The sequence below is a fragment of the Suncus etruscus genome, chromosome 12, assembly GCF_024139225.1.
Source record: "Suncus etruscus isolate mSunEtr1 chromosome 12, mSunEtr1.pri.cur, whole genome shotgun sequence".
In the NCBI taxonomy this organism is placed as follows: domain Eukaryota; kingdom Metazoa; phylum Chordata; class Mammalia; order Eulipotyphla; family Soricidae; genus Suncus; species Suncus etruscus.
In genome coordinates, this window is record NC_064859.1 from 93,687,810 (window position 1) to 93,706,604 (window position 18,795).

Here is an 18,795-nt window from a genome sequence, read left to right on the forward strand (position 1 = left end):
GAAAGATCAGGGCCAGGTCCACTGAAAGCCACCTGGGGACCCCCAGACATGCCCACAGTCCAGTAAACCCACAACATCTGTCTCCCACAGAAACACTTGGGAAGTAGGAAGGGGTGTGTAGATTATAACTCCCTCAAAAAGGCCACCCTGGAATGGATCTGTGTGGGTCTGGATTCCTGGATTCTTTCTTCCCTTTTGCCTATCACAATGCTTTTCTTTATCTGGGAGCATTGAGTTGCCCACTGGTTGGGTCCAAGAAACAGTCTGAAAGGGCTAGATTTTCCTTTCACTATTCAGAAGCAGAATTAATCTGGACCAGTGAGGGGAAGGGACAGGCAGAGATCAGTGTGTCTGGGTGGGAGTAGTTGTATATGAAGGTTTGTACTGGGTTCAGATGACGAAGAACATGTTTTAGAGGCAGATACTAGAGGCAGGGGAAAAGCCCCAAGAACAGGAGAGGGGAGAAGGGTCAGCATAGACAGGGACCATCAGGTGCTCTTTGGGAGGCGGGAGATCCAGTCACACAAGCACAGGGTCTGTCCTGTAACAGAAGAACGTGGTCTCCCACATACACCCCAACAGGCTGCAGGGACTAGGGAAGGGTTTTAAGCAGCCTAGGCATAATTGGAGCATCTTCCAGGTAGGCTGCACCAGGTGCTCTGGCAACCACTATGGGATAGACGAGGGACAGTGAGGGGAAGGGACCAGTGAGGGGCTTGTCAGTGGTCCTGGCATTGGCAACAAGGGCCTGGAACAGGCGGTGGAAGAGTGAAGAGGGCCAAACTCCAGAACAGAGCTTGAGTCTTATTGCTCTTTGCCTCCACTCCCCACCTAGTGGGGGGCTTGCCTGGGACAGCTCCTTCTCAGGGTGAGGAGAAAGGATGCCTGGGATCCCTCAGGGTGCTGGTGCCTGCTATTGGCCAGTGCTAGCTGTTACCTCCCTGAGGGCCCCTCCCCATCTCTCTGGGGTCTTCCCTCCTTCCACTCACTTTTTTATGATAATATGGAACCTGAGGATCTGAGAAGTGCCAGGAGGAACAAGAAGTTTGGGAGGAAAATTGGGAGTGATAGAAATGGCATAAGAATAAAACCTCTGGGGATCCCTGAGCATTCACTTCTAAAATACCCCAGACATCTGTTTCACAACCAAGCAAGACATTTACTCACAGCAGAGGGGCACTTGAGTTTCTCTTTATCATTGATGGTGGTGGATTTGTTACCCACAGGTTCCAGCTGAAGAGAGAGAAAGGACAGCTTGATCCCCTCCAATGATGAAAGAGCCTGCCCATGTCAACTCACACTGTTCCTATCCTCCCAAGAACAGGGTGACGAGCAGAGACTAGAGCCGGGACAGAGACCAGCAGACTGGGCTGGAGCTAGGACTGACTGACTTCTACTTCAGTGACAAATCAGCATCAGATGGGACCCCAAATCCATATGATGGATACAACCAAGGCAAGGTGCTTTGTATGTTAGTTAAAGCCACAGCCCACAACAAATATTATACCCAAAAGTGAAAAATTGGAAGTCTTCCCTCTAAGATCAGGCAAAAAATAAGAATGCTCACTCTCACTACTATTCAATACATTATTGGAATTGCTTGCCATTGCAATTAGACAAGAAAAAGATGTTAAGGGCATCCAGAAAAAAGAAGAAATCAAGTTCTCATTAATGTAAATTAATTTAAATTATATGAATCATGTAAATTACATGATCCAGGAAGCCCTAACGACTCTACAAAGTTGATTCCTCTATCTAGAATTGCACAGTTCTTTTAAATCTCTGGATCTAAAAGGAATTTAGATATTAAAATTTCCCTCTCTTCCCCATCTGTCACTTTTGTCAAAAGTGACCATAGGATTTGGTAGTTGGTTCTGTTATCATCTTCTTTGATTATTCTCTGAGAAGCTAAACTTGTCTATAGTTTGGAATACTTCCCCTATGCTAATTACTATCAGATGCTTTTCAAAATCTCTATTCCAGACTAATTCTGAGTTCCAGACTTGTGGAAGATCTTTCTAGAAATTAATTTCCTTTTGATTCTGAAACAAAAACTTTATTTTGTATACGGATATTATTGGGGGATATGAAAATGTCAAAAATAATTTTCCTCATAAATTAATGGTAACTGCATTATACAATTCAGAGAATGGTGGACAACCTGTACTCAGATGGAGATCTGTGTGGTAGTTCACAATAATCCAACAAAGAAACTGTGACTGTACTTCCAGCCCAATTTGTCTCTCCCACTTAAACAACTCCCCCTAACTTCCTTCTACCCTAAACTGTGTAGTCATCCTTGGTTCCTCTTTGACATGACTTTCCAGCCATTCCAAAAGCATAAATATGACTCCGTCTTCTTGTGGACTCTATCTATGGTAGATGATTATTCATATTATTTTTCCTTGCTCCATTCAATCCATCTCTATGTAGAAGCAAGATGGGATACTGGAACATTGGGATTCCTCTCTGAATCCTGAAATGCGGTTTCATATCAGGCATCCTGCAGGATCCTCCCCATTCTGAGTGCCAACAGGGATAAAAAAAAAAAAAAAGGAAGGAAGATGGGAAGGGCAGTACAATGTAAGGAACGATACAGATATGTGAATGAGATGGCCTGGGTCTCTCCTTCTAAGAGATTTTGCAGTGCAAATAAGTAGTTTCCAGATGAATGAGATTCAGCTCCAGAAGGCTTGGTATTTCTTCATCAGGGAGAGGGAGATATTGGCAGTTTGAAAGCAGGGTCAGGTTAGACTTTCTTCAGAGGGTTGTGACTGCATAGGAGATCTATCACATGGTTTGAAATCCCTGTACAACAATCTTATCTGGAAACTTCACAGTGTATTGATTTCATGTACCCCCAGACAAATAAGTTCCCCTTCTCTGTTAAAAAATTGGAAATATTGCAGCCCTGGGAAGTAGATTTTGGGGCCCTTATATTTGTGAGGCTTAAAAAATTATAGCAGGAAATACATTGGACAACAGTTAATGGGTGACACTTATTGATGTTAATTATTGTGTAGGGGTGCTATCTCTATATTACAATTTTCCCCTGGTTGAAGTTGTTATTTTTCTTATTGTTTTTGTAGATATTCAAACTTGTTACAGATGGGCAAAGAGATTATTCACTCAAAATCATGTAGTAAAGGTGGAGCTGAATTTTTCATCCAGTCAACCTGATTTTAATGATTCCCACCATGCTGAGAAATCACTGAGTTAAAAAAAATCAAAGAAGATAAGGTATGTGTCATTGTGAGCTGCAGAGAGAAAAAAGATCTTTCATTTAAATATGCTTGTCACTGTGGGAAACAGCACTCAAACTTATGGAGGCCCCTCAGACACAGGCACTCACCATGTTGTTCCAGAGTCCCTTGGCCATCAAAGTCATGACCACGTGTCTGAAAAATGGAAACAGTCCCTCTGAGAAGTAGGTAGCGTCAGTCTTTCCATTCTGTAAGCATAAGCAAGGAGATTCTCTCTTGAGATAAGGAATCCCTTGTTGTCCCTAAAAGTGCCCTAGGCATTCCCCCTTTTTCATCCTTTAAACTCTGATGCCACTGGCTCTGAGCAAACATCCCAAACTGGAATTTTCCCCAGCCTGGAATTTAAAAAAAAAAAAAAAAAACATAACAGAAAGGTTATTGGGTTCCCAAAAACCCACTCTCCATGTCTGCTTTGGCCATCCAGTCTTCTCTGATAGCTTAAAAAAAAATCATCTTTGAGTTGTTTTCTATCTATCATAAGGCATTTAGCAATTAGAAAATCCAAGGTCTTGAGGATCTTCGTCATTATTGACTTCTTCTCTTTCCTGGTGCTCAGAGCTCCAGTCATACCCAAAACAGGACAGAAAAGAGGAGGGAGAGTAAAACAGAAAATCTTGGCAAGACTCTTTGAGTGACAAAGTTACAAAATGGTCCCTCAAAACCTCATGGAGAAGAAAAGTTGTAGATGTTATAGGAAGCAATATAAGTCCTCCCAGTACCACCGTAACATACTTTGTTCTGTAGGAAATTCAAATTTCTGAAGGCGGGCTGTACAACCACTGCAAAATCCTCTTTATTCTGATATTCTTTCTTGAGGGACAAGTTAAATAACATGCTCTAAAGGAAAGAAAAGATTTGACTCAGCCATGTTGGCAAGGCTGCATGGGGTGGCTTCTTGTCCCTATTCTCTGGAGTGGGCTGTGGCTTTCCACCCCCTTTAGATAAAAAAGACTTCATGGTGTACATCCATGTACAGGCAAGAAATAAGAACAACTCCGTTCTATCCCAAAATCCTTGGAAGCATGGCCCCCAAAATTTCTTTTCTTCTGTCTGAGCAAAGAAATAAATTAGAGAACTGGAGCAAATGCACAGCCATAGGGCTTTTGCCTTGCACACAGCTGACCCAGGACAGACCACAGTTCGATTCCCCTGGCATCCCATATGGTCCCCCAAGCCGAGGAGTGATTTGAATGCATAGCTCAGGACCCCGAGTGTCACCGGGTGTGGCCTAAAAAGGAAGGAAGGAAGGAAGGAAAAGAAAAAAAAAGAGAAAGGAAGAAAGGAGAGAAAGAAAGAAAGGAGAGAAAGAAAGAAAGGATGAGAAAGAAAGGAGAGATGAAAGAAAGAAAGAAGAAAGAAAAGAAGAAAGAAAGAATAGAAAGAAGAAAGAAAGAGAAAGAACAGAAAGAAGAAGGAAGAAGAAAGAAAGGAAGGAAGGAAGGAAGGAAGAAGGAAGGAAGAAGGAAGGAAGGAAAGGAAGGAAGGAAGGAGAGGAAGGAAGGAAGGAAGGAAGGAAGGAAAGGAAGGAAAGAAGGAAGGAAGGAAGGAAGGAAGGAAGGAAGGAAAGAAAGAAAGAAAGAAAGAAAGAAAGAAAGAAAGAAAGAAAGAAAAGAATGACAGAAGAGAAAGAAAGAAAGAAAGAAAGAAAGAAAGAAGAAGAAAGAAAGAAAGAAAGAAGAAAGAAAGAAAGAAAGAAAGAAAAGAAGAAAGAAAGAAGAAAGAAAGAAAGAAAGAAAGAAAGAAAGAAAGAAAGAAAGACAAGAAAGAAAGAAAGAAAAGAAAGAAAGAAAGAAAGAAAGAAAGAAAGAAAGAAGGAAGGAAGGAAGGAAAGAAAGGAAAAGAAAGAAAGAAAGTAAGAAAGAAAGAAAGAAAGAAAGAAAGAAAGGAAGGAAGGAAGGAAGGGAAGGAAGGAAGGAAGGAAGGAAGGAAGGAAGAAAGAAGGAAGGAAGGAAGGAAGGAAGAAGGAAAAGAAAAGAAAGAAAGAAAGAAAGAAGAAAAGAAAGAAGAAAAGAAAAGGAAAGAAGAAAGAAAGAAAGAAAGAAAGAAGAGAAAGAAAGAAAGAAAGAAAGAAAAGAAAAAGAAAGAAAGAAAAGAAAGAAAGAAGAAGAAAGAAAGAAGAAAGAAAGAAAGAAGAAAGAAAAGAAAGAAAGAAGAAAGAAAGAAAGAAGAAAAAGAAAGAAGAAAGAAAGAAAGAAGAAAGAAAGAAAGAAAGAAAGAAAGAAAGAAAGAAAGAAAGAAAGAAAGAAAGAAAGAAAGAAAGAAAGAAAGAAAGAATGAAAAAGAAAGTGAGAAAGAAAGAAAGAAAAAGAAGAAAGAAAAAGAAGAAAGAAAGAAAAAAGAAAGAAGAAAGAAGAAAGATAGAGAAAGAGAAATTAGAAGAGGGATCCCAGTTCATCATGGAACATCTCAGGACCAGCCTCCTACATCCCTGTGACTGAGGATGTGAGTGGCCATGTCATAGGCTTGTTGTTTAATGGCAGCAAGTGAGAAAGGGATAAACTGCATTTACTCATCTTAAGGAGCCTGTAGTCCCTGGGAGCAAAGATGAACTTGTGAGAATCAGTTTAGAGTTTGGTTTGAGGTTTTGTTCCACTGCAGAGGGGAGATGATGGGGTGGGAGAGTGTTTGTGGGGAAGATGAGTTAAGGGAAGCTGCCTGAAAGTTAAGAAGTCAGGTCTTGTGTGAGCTCCAGTTTGCAATGGGCAGGAAGAGGGAAGTCAGGGTAGGAACTAAGAGAGCTGAGGGATCTGTGGAGGTATCAGGGAATTGGCTGAGTCTCAAGATGTCTAGAACAGCGGGAGTGAGAGAGACTGAGAGCAGTGAGATTTTCTTTTCCCTTCTCTGGGTAAAAATGCTCAACTGTTCACCTCCCATTGGATGGAATTTTTCCAGTACCCCCTCTAAGATGTTTTCCCCCTCCCTTCTGGAACTGGTATTGATGCACCCCAATCAGAATTGACACCTGATTTTAAGGAGCTCTTTCACTCAGCAAACCCCAAATACACACAGGATTTCAGAACCCCTGTCAGGAATCAGAAAGGATGGCATACGTTGGGCTTCAGGGATCACCTGAAAATTTCTAGTCAATTCTTTTAGGTTTCTGGCCGTCAAGGAATTGTCAGAGCTTCTGAAGCAAAAACAATGAGTCCTGTGAAAAGAGGAGAATGTGGATAAACCTCTCAGGAGGAACCTGACTGCGCCCCAACCACTTGGAACTTGTACACACAAGAACCCCACAAATTGCCATGCTGAGTCTTGGTGTCAGCTCCCAGAACATAAATTTCAGAGCCATGGAATCCAGAAAATACTTGTCTCTGTTGAGACTTGATATTGGGAAGGATAGGGAAGGAGGGGCTGAGATTAAAGGAAGTGGGTTTTGATGGCTTGTCAGCTTCTTCCAGTTCCCAGCCCTCCTAGTACCAACTCTTTAGGTCTTGCTTTAGAGTAGGGAATCTTTTGGTGCATTAATTGGGCAGCAATAAATTTGAGATACCCTGAAGATCTTGGAGAAATCATTCACATACTCCAGTCATTGGTCTTATCATAAGTTGGAGTGAAGGTAAAGTTGCTATCAAAAAAGAGAACCAGTAAACCCACTGCACCCCAGTCAAAAGAGAGGCTAGAATTCTGAGTGTGTGTAGCTTCAGAAGTTAGCTGTTTCCTTCCAGTCACTCTGAACCTAAATGTGTTCAAAATCTTTTCTGCCTGCATACCAGGTATTTAGTTCTTATTTTGCCTTCCCAGAGAGTCCTCATCCCCATGATAAAAGCTATGAGTGGGAGCCTACCCAGGTATATGCTTCCCTGGTAACCTCCTCTGCACTGCAAGGTGAACCATATGAAGCCCAGAGTTGACTTGGACCTAGTAGGTGTCACAGCTCCTATCCATAGGAGTCGGGATCTCATACCAGATGCCACTATCTGGACAATCCAGACCTATACTCTGCTCAAATACCCACTCACAGCAGAGCATTTGGAAGTCTGGACTAGGTCAAAACATTTTCACCAGGAGCATTTGTTCTGGCTCTCACATTACTAAATCAAGTTGTGCCCAAAGAAATGACAAGACTTGTATTCATGACTAAAATAGTCATTGCCCAAATGGAGTCTAAGCTCTTGGTTGATGGCCAATATATACTCCCTGTGGACAGGACTGGACTTGACTGACTTGTTTTATCTAAGTTCTTCCCAATCAGGTGAGTCATCTACTTACCTAGATACATCGGGCTTGGCACATCTCCCACCTTGGTCCCGGTATAGTGGTGCTACCTGCATGATCTCCACCAGATTAATGAATACTCGTGGAAGCTGTAGGGAGTAGAGGGAGCAGGAACCATGAGAAATTAAGGAAAGAAGCACTGATGAAAATGGAAAAGGACCTGGGGTTCATCTGCAATATACCTTCCCCTTTCCTACAATTACCCCCATGATATTTGGAAAGCTAAGACATGGGCAAATGTTGAGTTACACCTCATTTTACCCAAAACAAAGATCATCCCTGGTTTCTTTGTATGATTTTTTACAACTTGGATTTACCCCAAAACAGAGATGCCTTACTTGTAAATATGGTGGATTTGCTTCCTACCCAGGGGTGGTCCCTGTACTCAAGAATAATGGCTGTTCTGGCAGGCAGATTGGGCTCTCCATACTAGGAAGAAATCTGCCAGACTAAATGTGTTTCACCCTCAGTCTGTTTTGGATTATTTCTTGTTCAGCACTGATTCAGATTCAATCACCTGGGTTTGGAGATACAGGGTGTGAGGTGATTTTATAAGTGCTTTACCCAGAGTAAAACCCTAGCACAAATCAGGACAGCTCTTAGCTACCTAACATGCAATCTAAGCTAGTTAGAATTCTAAGTGGGGAGTCACCACATAGAAAGGCCACAATTGTTTCTCACCTGCACCCCCAAGTAGCTGATCCTAATGGGGATCAGGTTCAATGTGATTATCACTGAACTCTAATTGCACAGAAACTGCAAGGAGGTAACTCTCAGGGGTCAGGGGCCAACAGATTCATGAAATATGTGATGTGGGAATGTACTGTTTTACCTACCTGCCCAAAGATGATATCTAGGGTATCCTCTATGTAAATTTTAAATCTCTCAATTATGCCCATGTCCTGTGAAGTAAGAAAAGATTACCCTAAGTTTCTGGGTTCCACTGTGAAGTAAGAAGAGCAGTCGTTCAGTGCTCAACACTTGGGAAAGCTTGGGGTCTAGAACAGAGCAGAAAGGACATGAAAGAATTTGGGGGACACTGGGTGATGGGCTTGGATTTTCAGTTCTTGTTGCTGGTAAATGCAGAGTCTCATGTACTTAGTAACCCCTGAGTTCCTCAGATATGTCCCCCCAAAAGAGTTGGCTTCTTATGCACACAAATATTTTTGAGGGGATCAGTGGGAGGCAAATCCCCTTTCTTAGCATCTCTGCATATGGTCTTTTTTTGAGCAGGGTGCTTATTATTATATTGTGGGGTACAGCATTATTATGGGGTACAGTGGATTCAGACTGAAGTGACCCCAGAAAGCCTAGTGTGTGAACTGATGAGAATATCTGTGTGAAAAGAATGCAGGGGCCACCCCAGAACTAACTCAAACCATTTTCTAGCAAAACAACTATTAGTTGACCTACTTTGCTAGAAAATGGTTACATCTGGTGGTGCTCAGGTGGTACTCCTGGCTCTGCTCTTAGAAATTGCTCCTGGCAGACTCAGGAGACCATATGGGATGCCAGGGATCAAACCTGGGTCTGTCCTGGGTCAGCTGAGAGCATGGCAAATGCCCTACAGCTGTGTTATTGCTCCAACCCCAGAAGCCAACTTCTTATGAGCAGGTGCAGCTGATATTATGAATTCAGGGTTCTTATCTCCCTCACTTATAGTGAGGCTTTCGTGTGTGAAGGCAGGGTCCTGGCCTGGGTAGTGACAAAGATCATACATTCCCTTCTCAGTTTCCACTGGGATAGCTCTGGGACCTACCTGTTTACTACAGAAATCGCACAAGTCATTGATCCCAATGAAGATTGTGATCAGCTTCCAGTCATTGGCTATATTGATGCCCTGAGGGACAGAAGATCTAACTTTGGACAGAGGTACAGAGGACAAATGTAGATCAGAATTGTCCAGGGGCATTCTCCCTCTGTGCTATGTCAGAGGGTAGTTATCCATGGTGCCAGGACAAGGAGATCCAGAGGAAAGCAGTACAAGGAGTGTGTGTGAGTGTGTGATTGTACTTTTGTTCACCATAGAGAGGACTATTTTCCTCTTGAAATTATTCAAGTAAGGATTAGTCCTTAAGTCAAGTACTAAATGGCTTTGGTATATCTAAAGGTCTACAAAGGACCTGAGGGCACAAGATAATTCTAGAAATAAGTCCTCCCCCCACCTCATGCTGCCTCTACCAGGGTCCTTTTAGTCTAAGTACAGGGATGGGACTGGGGGGGGGTATTTAGGCCCAGAAGGACCCTGATTTCATACCACCCAAGTTAGAGTCCTGCCAGGAGTTGGACCAGAGTGCTTGTAAAGTACTGGTGAGAAGTTTAGAGGGGCTAAGTGAGCAGAAAGGAAGACGACTGAGGAAGAAGTTAGTTTAAGCAGCCGAGGCTTATGTTTCAGGGTTCTGAGAAGCCAGCTCTTGGGGGAATTGTGAAGCTACCTGAGGCCAAGACCAGAGATCTTGTTCTCTCTCTGCTCCTTCTCACCCTCACACAGTGGCTATTGGTCAGACTATGGTCAGGCCACAGCCAAGAGGGTGCATTGACTAAAGCCCAGTTTAGCTCCCATTTCCTAAACCAAGACCAGGCTCTGCAGGGCACTGAAGAAGGGTGTTTAGAGGCCCAGTGTCTGGAGACCTGGCACTTTTCAGGGACCCTGTACTCACAGGAGTTGTTTTCAGTTGTTTCAGAAGTTGTTTTGCCTGAGCTGGCAAGTCCCTAGGCAGAGCAAGAGAAGGGATCACTAGAGATGGCTCAAAAGTCAGAGCTCAAATGTGAGGATCTATACTTGGCAAAGAGAATGGGCTCTGGAAGAAAAATATTCAGTAATTCTTGCAGTATATGGAAAGCATTTAGGTTTCTTTTCTTGGAGTTACTCCTGGCTCTGCACTCAGAAATCATTCCGGGCAGGCTCTGTAGACCAGATGGGATATGGGGAATGGAACCAGAGTTCATCCTAGGTTGGCCAAGTGCAAGGCAAATGTGTTGTGCTATCCCTCTGGCCCCTTAGGTTTATTTTCTTTAAAAAAAAAAAAGACTTTCATTTAATCGCAGAGAGAATAATACATGGAGCCAGCCTGGGTTTCACCTTTGGCTTACCATGTGGTCCCTCAAGCCTGCCTGGAGTAATCCTTGAACATTGACAAGTGTGACTCAGAAACAAACTTTTTATTTGATTAAAGAATTGTGATTTTGACAGGCTTGAACAGGGTGAGTCCAGGTCACTATCATCTTTACTGTGGGTGCCTGAGCGGTGTGGATTTGAGACCAACCCCCACACAGAATCCCTAAAGAAAGCAGAGACTGAGGTTCCCAGGACACGCTCAAACAGGGTGAGTTTGAGTCACCATCATCTTTACTGTGGGTACCTGAGCAGCACAGGTGTGAGATCAATCCCCGCCAGAATCCCTGAAGAAATCAGAGAGACCGAGGTACCCTGGACACCTGTCCAGGTTTCCATCGCCAACTGCCACTACTGAAGGCTCATGAGTACTGTGGGTCCTAAAACAACACCTGAACAGGTTGGGCACGCACCTCTCTAGTAAATGAACTCCATCATAAAATGTAGAGGAAAAAAAAACGCACAGCATGTGTGACAATGGGAAACAATGCAAGCCATCATCAGAAATGTTAAATAAAGATGGAAACTCTGATGACCTGAAAAATGCCAGCTATTTGATCAATCTCTCAGATGAGGAGTTTAGAATTGAAATATGGAGGAGCCTCATGGAAATCAAAGTTCTAGCTGAACAGAACACAAAGATAGAAATCAGAAAATTCCAAACTAAAATAACAGATCTGAAAAACAGGGTAGTTGAACTGAAAAACTCAACGGAAAGCCTCTCCAACAGGGTAATAGCAGTCAAGGACAGAATCAGTGAACTGGAAGTTGAAATGCAGAACAATTTCATACAGCAGAAGAAATTTGAAAAGAACCTTAAGGCAAATGATCACACAATGTAAAAAGTACTCAAAAATGTGAAGAGATGAAAATAGAAGTCTTTGATAAACTCAACAGAAACAACATAAGAATCATTGGAGTCCCAGAGGCCAAGGAAGAAGATACCCAGCAAGAATCAACAGTCAAAAACATAATCACAGAGAAACTCCCAGAGCTAAAGACTGCATGCAATCAAAATCTGCCAGAAAAGTACCAGCTAAAAGACCTAAAGAAAAACACCCCAAGACAAATCCTAGTCATAATGACAAATCACAAAGATAGAGATAGAATATTGAAAGCAGCAAGATGAAAAAGGGAAATTACATTCAAAGGAGCATCCTTAAGATTTACAGCAGACATTTCACAAGAAACTCTCAAAGCCAGAAGACAGTGGTGGGATATTGTGACAAGGCTGAATGAAATGGAGGCTTCACCTAGAATACTGCACCCAGCCGACTCACATTTAATTTGAAGGAAGGATACATAGATTCATGGATAAGCAACAGCTCAGAAACCTGACAGATGCAAAACCAGTCTTAAAGAAAAAACTGAAAGATCTACTTAAGGACAACACAGACCAACAGACACACCAAACTTGTACACAAAGATGACATTAAATCCAACGACAATCATCTCCCTCAATGTCAATGGACTAAATGCACCAATTAAGAGACTGACAGTGGCTAAATGGATTAAGAAAATAAACCCAACCTTCTGCTGCCTACAAGAAATACAACTGAATAGTCAGAATAAACAAAGACTCAAAATCACAGGTTGGAGGAAAATCATTCAAGCAAACAACACTCTTAAAAAAGCAGGGGTGGCCATATTAATATCAGATGATGCAAACTTTAGACTCAGAAAAGTTGCAAGGGACAAAGATGGACTTCATACTAATCAAGGGATATGTGCAACAAAAAGAAATCGCACTACAAACATATATGCACCCAATGAGAGACCAGCAAAATATCTAATCAATTATTAATAAATTTGAAAGAGGACATTAATCATAACAGTAATTGTGGGAGACCTCAACATGGTCCTGTCAATACTTGATAGGTCAATCAGACTGAAACCCAATAAAAATATACTAGCCCTGAAAGAGAAATGAAAAAAAAAAAGAGGCCTATTAGATATATATGGGAAACTCCATCCCCAAAAATCTGGATACACATTCTTCTCCAATGTACATGGGTCATTCTCCAGAATAGATCACATGCTGGTACATAAAATATATCTCCATAAAATTAAGAGGATAGAAATTTTTGAAGGCTACCTTCGCTGACCACAAAGATTTGAAATTAGATGTGAACTCCAAAGGGGCACAGAGGAAAAACTTTAACACCTGGAAATTAAACAGCCTACTACTGAAAAACCAGTGGGTCTGATATGATATCAAAGAGAAAATCAAAACTTTCCTGGAAACAAATGACAATGAAGACACAAACTATCAGAACCTATGGGATACAACAAAAGCAGTATTGAGAGGAAAATTTATAGCTTTGGGAGCACACATCAGGCAGGAAGAAGGGACATACGTCCATGTTTAATGACACAGCTTATAAAATTAGAAAATGATCAACAAAAGGAACCAAAAATAGGTAAGCCAAAGGAAATAACAAAGCTTAGAGAAGAAATCAATGAAGTGGAAATCCAAAAAACAATCCGAAAAATCAATGAAAGCAGAGTAGGTTCTTTGAAAAAAATAAACAAGATTGATAGACCATTGACAAAACTCACAAAGAAAGAGAGAGAAACTTGATAACCAATATCAGAAATGAAAAGGGGGAGATCACTACAGATATTGTAGAGATTCAAAGTAATCAGAGACAATTTTGAGAAACTCTATGCCACTAAACATGAGAGCCTGGAAGAAATGGATACATTATTGAACTCTTATAATCCTCCACTGTTGAATAAGGAGGACTTAGCATATCTAAAAACCCCCCTTCACTATTGAGGAAATTAAAACACTAATCAAATGTCTGCTGAAACACAAAATCCCAGGCCCAGATGGATTCACTAATAAATTCTTTCAAACATTTCAAGAGGAAATACTGCCAATCCTAGCCAGGCTCTTTCATGAAATTAAAAATATGGGAACACTTCCAAATACCTTTTATAGAGCCAACATCACCTTGATACCAAAACCAGAGAGAGATGCTGCCAAAAAAAATTATAGAACAATATCCCTGATGAACACAGATGCAAAGATCCTCAACAAAATCCTGGCAAATGGGATCCAATGCCTCATCAAGATAATTCACTATGATCAAGTAGGTTTCATCTCAGGAAAGAAATGATGGTTTAACATCCATAAATCTATCAATATAATACACAATATCAACAACAAGAAAAATAAAAATCATATGATCATATCAATAGACACAGAGAAAGCATTTGTAAGATCCAACACCTATTCTTGATCAAAACCCTCAGCAAGATATGAATGAAAAGAACCTTTCTCAATATAGTTAAGGCCATGTACCACAAACCAATGGCAAATATTATCCTCAATAGAGAAAAACTAAAAACCTTCCCTCTAAATTCTGATAAAAGACAAGGCTGTCTTCTCTCACCCCTCCTATTCAACATAGCACTGGAAATACTTGCTATAGCGATTAGGCAAGAAAAAGATATCAAGGGAATTCATATAGGAAAGGAAAAAGTCAAGCTCTCACTGTTTGCAGATGACATGATACTCTACTTAGAAAACCCTAAAGGCTCTACCAAAAAGCTTCTAGAAACAATAGACTGCTATAGCAAGGTGGCAGGCTACAAAATTAACAAACATTATGGTCTTTTTTATAAACCAATAATGATAGGGAAGAAATGGATATTAAGAAAACAACCCCATTCACACTAATGACACACAAAAACACAAATATCTTGGAGTCAACTTGACTAAAGATGTGAAGGACATATACAAAGAAAACTATAAAACTGTGCTCAAAAAAATAAAGGGGACACGCGGAAATGGAAATACATACCCTGCTCATGGATTGGCATCATTAAAATGGCAATACTCCCCAAAACATTGTGCAGATTTAATGCGATCCCTCTAAGGATACCCATGACATTCTTCAAAGAAGTGGATCAAACGCTGCTGAAATTCATTTGGAACAATAAAAACCCTTGAATAGCTAAAGCATTACTTTAGCTATGGGAGGCATTACTTTCTCCATTTTTAAGCTGTATTACAAAGCAATAGTCATCAATACAGTGTAGTATTGGAATAAAGAGAACCCCTCAAATCAGTGGAATAGGCTCCCCAGACATACAATCACCTAGCTTTTGATAAAGGAGCAAGAAATCCTAAATGTAGCAAGGAAAGCCTCTTCAACAAGTGATATTGGCACAACTGATTAGCCACTTGTAAAAAAAAAAAAAAGGCGAACTTAGCCCCCCAGGTAACACTAGGTACGAAGGTAAAATCCAAATGGACTAAAGACCTTGATATCAGACACGATACCATAAGGTATACAGAACAACACATCAGTAAAACATTCCATGACATTGAGACTAAAGGCATCTTCATAGAGGAAACTGCACTTTCCAAACAAGTGCAAGCAGAGACAAACAGATGGGAATACATTAAGCTGAGAAGCTTCTGCACCTCAAAGGTAATAGTGCCCAGGATACAAGAGCCACCCACCGTGTGGGAGAAACTATTCACCCAATACCCATCAGATAAGGGGCTAATATCCAAAATATACAGGGCACTGACAGAACTTTACAAGAAAAAACATCTCATCACATTCAAAAATGGGGAGAAGAAATGAACATACACTTTGTCAAAGAAGAAATACAAATGGCCAAAAGGCACATGAAAAAAATGCTCCACATCACTAATCATCAGGGAGATGCAAATCAAAACAAGTATGAGGTACCATCTTACACCACAGAGATTGGCACACATCACAAAGAACGAGAACAAGCAGTGCTGGTGGGGATGTGGATAGAAAGAAACTTCTGGTGGGAATGTCGTCTATTCTAACCTTTATGAAAGCAATATGAAGATTCCTCCAAAAACTGAAAATTGAGCTCCCATACAATCCAGTTATACCACTCCTAGGGATATACCATAGGAACACAAAAATACAATAGAAAAATCCCTTCCTCACACCTATATTCATTGCAGTGCTATTTACAATAGCCAGACTCTGGAAACAACCAAGAAGCCCTTCACCAGATGAATGGCTAAAGAAACTATGGTACATATACACAATGGAATATTATGCAGCCATCAGGAAAGATGAAGAAATTTTCCTACACATGGATTTACATGGAATCTATGATACTGAGTGAAATAAGTCAGAGGGAGAGAGAGACACAGAATAGTCTCACTCATCTGTGGGTTTTGAGAAAAATAAAAGACATTTTCGCAATAATTCTCAGAGACAAAAAGAGGAAGGCTGGAAGGTCCAGTTCACGACATGAAGCTCACCACAAAGAGTGATGAGTGCAGCTAGAGAAATAACTACATTGTGAACTATAATAACAATGTGAGTGAAATAGGGAAGTAGAAAGCCTGTCTAGAGTACAGGTGGGGGTGGGATGGGGAGAGAGATTTGGGACATTGGTGATGGGAATGTTGCACTACTGTAGGGGGTATTCTTTACATGACTGAAACCCAACTACAATCATATTTGTAATCAAGATGTTTAAATAAAGATATTAATAAATGAATAAAAAGAACTGTGATTTCCAGTTAGTGATGGTTGGGTTTTAAGTTTGCCTTGCATGTGGCTGACCTAGGACAGATCACGGTTTGATGTCCAAGAGTTCCATATGGTCCCCCAAGCCAGGAGTGATTTCTGAGCACATAGTCAAGAGTAAGTAACCCCTGAGCATCACCCCCTAAAAAGGTGCCTCACCCCCTAAAAAGTTGCCTAGGGGGCAGAGCGATAGCACAGCGTAGGGAGTTTCCTTGCACACAGACAGCACTGAATGGACCCATATTCAATCCCCGGTACCTCATATGGTCCCCTAAGCCTGCTAGGAGCAATTTCTGAGTGCAGTACCACTGCTGGTGTGGCCCCAAAACCATACACACACACACACACACACACACACACATATAGTGCCTAAATAAAACCAATAGTCCCAAACAAAAAGTGTGAGAGCGAACTAATAACCTATGAAATGAGGACAAAATTTGCAGGCTGTGTGTCTGATAAGGGGTTACTATCCAAAACATAAAGAACTCCTACAACTGGATAGATTACAACCAAAGATAAAAGTGAACAAAAAGGCTGCACATTCACCCGCCAGGGGAGGTATGGGTATAGCCAGCTGGTACTGGCCCCAAGGAAATCAGAGAAATGCAAACTGAAAAACACAATCTGCTATCCCAGGGCACCTTTTAGGGAAAAGATCCCAGTGTCCCAGTGCTGGTGAGGAATAGAAGAGGGTCCATGAGGAAGGAAGTAGAGATCAGAATGTCACCAAACTGAGAACTCAGCACCTGGTAAATCATAGCTGAGTTCTATCATAATAAGCGATGATTATATTAGTATTCAATCATGGAAATGACTGAATGACTATTGATTTCATGGCTGCAATAAGCTCTGCTTTTCTTGCAGAAAAGAAATGTTTTATCCTTTTTATGACATGAAAGAACTGACCTGGCTTCCCGTGGCTCAGAGGCCTGACGTCAGTGAGTTAAGGGTTTGCCCTGAACACAGGAGGAGTCAGGCCCCTGGTACTTTCTGTGCTTACATACAGTGGGCCGACACGGCAGCAGTTACGCAGCACACTGTGCAGCACCTCAGGGAATATTGGAATTATTCCTCAGGGTTTTTGTTAACAACAGAAATCGAAGTGAAAACAAACCATTTCTGCCTGCTGTTTCAGGAGTGGAACATCCTACTCCCTAGTATCAAATTACTGCTTTATTTTGGAGTCCAGGGAGAAAAGGTTCTAAGGCCTGGAGAGGTGTGGTCTGAGCAAGCCAAGAGCAGATGCCCCATTGGGACAGCCCTAATATCCTTGGTCCTGGAGGTCATCCTGCATCTTCACCTGTGCCTAGAAAGATATCCTTGGCATTTAAAAAGCCCAAGTGCTCCCTCCTCTTGCCCTAGAGAGGAGGTATTGGCAAGAGGCTGAAGTAAAGCCTGGCTGGAATTTAGCCTTGTGATCCTGGCTTCTCTGGTGTGATCAAAACCTCTGTCAAAACTTCTCTGTCCTCTTGGTAGTCCTCTCCAGGGGGTGAGTGTTGTATGGACTAATTCATGGATGGGGTCAGCTCAAAGCCAGGTAAGCAGGAAGTCTCCATGTTGCCATCTGGGGTCAAGTCCCAGATTCCTCCCTGCCCCTATTTCCAGCCAGATTTCAGTCTAGGCACCACCCAATGATCCAACATCAGCACCCCCAGATACCTACATGTGGACTCCCGATGTGGACTCACCGGACTCTGGCTTCATCCTGGGCTACATTCAATCCTGTTGTCTTCATCCATGTACCAGTAGAGAACCCTAAAAGCTGAGGGTTGAACTTGCGCAGAATGTCTTTCGGGAGGAAGGAGGCAGAGAACTCAGGTAAGAGAAATATGGACATTGTCAGGTAGGCATACAAGCTGCTCTGAGTTTCCCTGGGATGGTGCCAGTCCTCTGTGAAGGTAGGTTCTATTCCCTCCATGAGGAAGATCCTGGCCACAGTGAGGGGTTAGCCTGGCCCGAATGATGAGGCCACTCCATGGGCCCTACTTACTGGGCAGTGTGGTATGCATCTCCAGACCCTTATCACCACCGATGCTGGGAAAGACAAAGCACATGTGATAAGTTCCCTCCCCCATCTGCTACTCCACATGCTGTCCTAGTCCTAGTTTGGAAGTTTTCCTTCCAAACCAGAGCCTCGTTCCCATCTGGTCATTTCCATCACCTTAGGACCAATTTGAGCCTCCAAGAACTCTGAAGGTCTTAAATGATCTCAAACAGAATGACAAGGCAACCCCACTATTTGTGTCTTTCTGTTATGCATCATGACAGAAAGTCACTGAAGATCCTTACCTCCAGGAGAGACCCCTCCAGTTTGTGAGCTGGTCCCCAGAGTCAGGTGTAGCTCCCAAGGCTGTCTGCACAAAGAGAAGTGTCCAGACCTGAGCTCTAGGCCACTGAACAAAGAGCCCCCCTTTCCCTTTCTAATCAAAGCAGTCAGGACATGGGCTTCTCTTTAGGAAAGGGCACTTTCTTTCTATGAGCACCTCAATAATCTGATGGCTCATGGCACCTAGACACATTCACCCAATTCTAGAAGAACCAAGATGTTGGCTTCTCAGCCTCAGGTCTGTGCTGCCTTTTACCAGCTTCCTAGTTGGATCTGTCGTGTCCACATAGACAACAGTCAGGCACCTTACTGACTCAGCTCTCTAGCATCAAC

At 42.0% G+C, this 18,795-nt stretch overlaps 1 protein-coding gene across 1 annotated transcript in view; it reads right to left on the bottom strand.

Annotated features, from left to right (window-relative positions):
• PLB1 (phospholipase B1) overlaps positions 1 to 18,795 on the bottom strand; it is a 112,318-nt gene that overhangs the window by 24,489 nt on the left and 69,034 nt on the right. Inside the window, exons 39-46 of the mRNA XM_049784689.1 lie at positions 17,825 to 18,064; positions 9,241 to 9,337; positions 8,318 to 8,383; positions 7,476 to 7,570; positions 6,333 to 6,390; positions 3,996 to 4,100; positions 3,353 to 3,451; positions 1,168 to 1,233 (exon numbers count right to left, since the gene is read on the bottom strand). Of these exons, the coding sequence (XP_049640646.1) occupies positions 1,168 to 1,233; positions 3,353 to 3,451; positions 3,996 to 4,100; positions 6,333 to 6,390; positions 7,476 to 7,570; positions 8,318 to 8,383; positions 9,241 to 9,337; positions 17,825 to 18,064 (826 nt within the window). The remainder of the gene's footprint in view (positions 1 to 1,167; positions 1,234 to 3,352; positions 3,452 to 3,995; positions 4,101 to 6,332; positions 6,391 to 7,475; positions 7,571 to 8,317; positions 8,384 to 9,240; positions 9,338 to 17,824; positions 18,065 to 18,795) is intronic.